A 3,400-nucleotide genomic window follows, 5' to 3' on the forward strand; every position below is an offset into this window, starting at 1 on the left:
CAGCAGTGGCCGCTCCACATGGTAATCTCGCCTCCTCAGCTCCATTGCCTGCGTTGTGGACAGCAGTGCCTGGGTGTCCCTCTGTCTGGGTGGTGAGGCCAGAGACACAGTGAGGGCACTCCTGGCCCAACCTCCCCTAGACCTCCACCTGGGACCACAGAGTCACCCACCTGACTTTTCTAGGGCCCAAGATCTAGGTAGGTCCAACCCCCCAGCTGGCTCCTGCAGGCCCTATGCCCACGCCCAGGCAGGGGCAGTACCTGAACTTTGGCTGGTGGAAGACTCTTGCTGGGCCAAAGTCTCCCACAAAGAAGCAGCAGGATGAACACAAGCCACACTTCAGTCCAGCCCTGAGTGTTCACCAATCTAGGTTCCAGGCTGACTGTCCCTCCCAGCCCCAACTCTTCTCCAGCCAACCCCAGTCCAGTCCGAGTCCTTATCCAGCTGTCCCACCAGCCCAGCACATGCTGTCTGAGAGTACACGCAAGGAAAGAATCCAGCAAACCAGGAAAGTCTCTCTTCACATGAGAAGACAAGTATTGGGGCTAAGATTGCCCCCGGGCCTCCAGCCACAGGGTCCAGGTTGTAGACCTGGACAAGCTCAGGCCTAATCTGGGAAAGCCAGGGGATGGCTCTCACCGGGAGGGAGAGTTTTCCCCCTGGAAAGAGAAGCCCCCATTTCAAGGGGGGACAATCTCACCTGGGAATAGATCTCCGGGAGGATCTCGCCTAAGGAGAAGCTCTCACCTGACAGGAAAGTTTTCACCAGCTAGGTAAGTTCTGTCCTGGGGAGAATCTCTGATCTGCCCAGTGGCTACCACCTGATTAAGGGAAACGATCTCACTTGGGAATAGGAGATCTGGAGGGGAAGGGGGGACAGTTCTTACCTGGGGGAAGCTGTCCCAAAAATAGTTCTCACTTGGGAATAGGAGCTCTTGGAGGGGGAGCGCTTACCTGGGGGAAAGCTTTCACTAGCAGGGAAAGTTTTCACCTGCCAGGAAGGTTCTCTTCTGGAGAGTATTCTCACCTAAGGGAAGCTCTGACCTGGGGGAGGCTCCCACCTGTAATGGGAGAAAACTCTCACCTGGGAATGGATCTCAGAGGGGGGAATCTTACCTGGAGGGAAGCTCTCCCCTGCTGGGAAAGGCTTCACCTGTCAGGAAAGTTCGGATCTGTGAGAAGCTCTGACCTACGGTGAGGTTCCCACCCGAGGGGCAGGAGCTCACCTGGAAAGGGCCCCTAACCTGGATGTCCCCGTTGGAGAATGGAGTGAAGTGGGTGTAAGGCCGATCCTCAGAGACTCTTGGCATTGCCAGCTCACAGAGATCTTTGAGCCCCGTGGCCCCTCCTCTGTGAGTCACTCGAAGTCTTTAAGGGCACCCACTCCCGCCACCCCTCCCCCCCGCCCCCGTCGAACCCGTGCTTGGAGGGAGGGGCTCAGATCCTTGACCACTCCCTCTAGGAGGGCCCAGCGGCCAGAAGGGCCGGAGCGCACATTCCCGAACCAGTTGCATCCCTGGGTGGACCCGGGCCCCGGCTATGGACACTCTAGCAGCCACGTCCCGGGCCCCAACGCGCCGCACCGGCGCACCTCCTGGTCCGGAGCTCCTCTGCACACAGCCGCCGGGAGGCGGCCCCCGGCTAGCCCTCGAGCGGCTTTCCGCACAGCCCGCAGGGGGTGGGGTCGCGCCGGCTCCCGCCCCATCCCTCGCTACGGTTGGGCAGCCGCCTGCAGAAAATCGACAAAGCGGTAAACCGAGGCGCGGCAGGCGGGAAATGCCTGCTCGGGACTCGGCGGTACCCCTTCCGAGCTAACCCAAGCCGGTCGCCTGCTCGGGGGGGCCAAGGGGTGGCCCGCGCCTCGCGGACTCGAACGCTGGGAACCGGGGCCGCGCCCTGCACTCACCCCGGTGCTTCCGACAGCCCCATGGCGGGTGGGCAAACCGAGAGGCGGTAGCCCCCACAGCTGGAGCGACAGGCAGCTGCGGCCCGAAAGGCGGGGCCGGGACGGGGGCGAGGCCTGAGGCGCGCTCCCAGGGGCCAATCCCCGGGAAGGACGGGGAAGGCTTGGACCATTCAGCGTGCCGGGGCGGAGCCTAAGGGACGGTCTCCCGGCGCCGCGAACCCTGAGGAGGGAGAATTAACCCCTTCCTCCCCCTGCGGCTTGGCTTGAACTCCCCCTCGTGGCCCGCCTAGCTCTCCTGCCTGAGCCGGTTGTTATCGCAGAAGTGGGACTAAGGACCCGAGCTGGCCTGGCCGTAGCCACGGCCCCAGGTCCCTGAGTAGGGTGGGGCCGATACCACCAGGTCCCGGCTTCTTGCGGAGGGTCCCTGCGGGACGCGGAGCAGGATGTCTAGGGCTGTGGCTGGTGACCAGAGCCTTATCTCTCCGTGGGGTATCCGGGTCCATGGGGCCTCTCAAGCCTCCAATTGAGGGCGCCATCCTCACTCAGGCTTTCCCCCTGAGAACTGGCATGTCTCTGAGACCGAAGGGGCTCAAAGGCCTCCCTTCAACGCTAGGCACGCAGACCTTAAAGGCTTCGAGGTTCCCCTCCCCCGCACATAACACTGGCCCGGCAACAGGCCCGTTCTGCCTGAGTTCTTGAGGAAGCAGCTCCAAGTTTGAGAGGCTGGCGGGGGTTCAGTGCTGTCAACCGGGTGAGGGCAGTTCCTAGGGTCGGCTTGAAGGCCAGGGCAAATGCCAGGTCAGGGCTGCAGGCCTTGCAGACTGAGAAAGCCATCATGTTGCTGCCTTGACCAGGCCTTACTCTCAGCACCTGTTCTCATACTTCAGGCCCAACCTCAAGGCGAAGGGACAGAATTCAGGATGAAAGAGATAGAAACCTGGTCCAAATCTCCAATGAAATGAGCTAAAAATAGCCGAATATTCTTGGGGAGGGGGGAGGGGGCAGTGCTCAGATTTCTCCCAAAGGTCATCCCAGCCTGAATCATTCATAGCCACCCTCCTACCCCCCACCCCCAAACAGAATGAGGCAATAACCATTTTCTATAGAAGTTTATTCCCAAAACAGAGCGCGGCTTCACGGAACAATTTACACAGACAGGAAAAGGAGCCACTGGGCTGGAGGGGGGGGAACGACCCCCAGAGAGGGGCATCTACAGAACCTAGGACATAGCAAGGACAGCCCCCTCTCCCCACAGCAGGCCCCTCAACCCTTCAAGGGCTGGGGTCACTCTGGGTAAGGAGAGCTGGGGTCCTGGCTGGCGGGATTTGGCACCAGTCAGTAAAGTACAACTTTTAATCTCCTTGGAAACTGCCCCCCAAGAGTATGCATGAAGGAGGTGGGTGTCCGCAGGGACCCTCCACAACCCTGCATGGCCACTGTTCCTAGTGGGAAGAGGACGCCTACTCTCGAGGCCTTCTAGGCCTGTTGTTCAGC

At 60.7% G+C, this 3,400-nt stretch overlaps 1 protein-coding gene across 1 annotated transcript in view; it reads right to left on the reverse strand.

Moving 5' to 3' along the window:
- Positions 1–1,929, reverse strand: part of SLC26A6 (solute carrier family 26 member 6) — a 9,666-nt gene extending 7,737 nt beyond the window's left edge. Inside the window, exons 1-2 of the mRNA XM_007446223.1 lie at positions 1,907–1,929; positions 2–85 (exon numbers count right to left, since the gene is read on the reverse strand). Of these exons, the coding sequence (XP_007446285.1) occupies positions 2–85; positions 1,907–1,929 (107 nt within the window). The remainder of the gene's footprint in view (position 1; positions 86–1,906) is intronic.
- Between the last annotated feature and the right edge of the window lie 1,471 nt (positions 1,930–3,400).

This window comes from Lipotes vexillifer, unplaced genomic scaffold, assembly GCF_000442215.2.
Source record: "Lipotes vexillifer unplaced genomic scaffold, Lipotes_vexillifer_v1.1 scaffold491, whole genome shotgun sequence".
Taxonomy (NCBI): domain Eukaryota; kingdom Metazoa; phylum Chordata; class Mammalia; order Artiodactyla; family Lipotidae; genus Lipotes; species Lipotes vexillifer.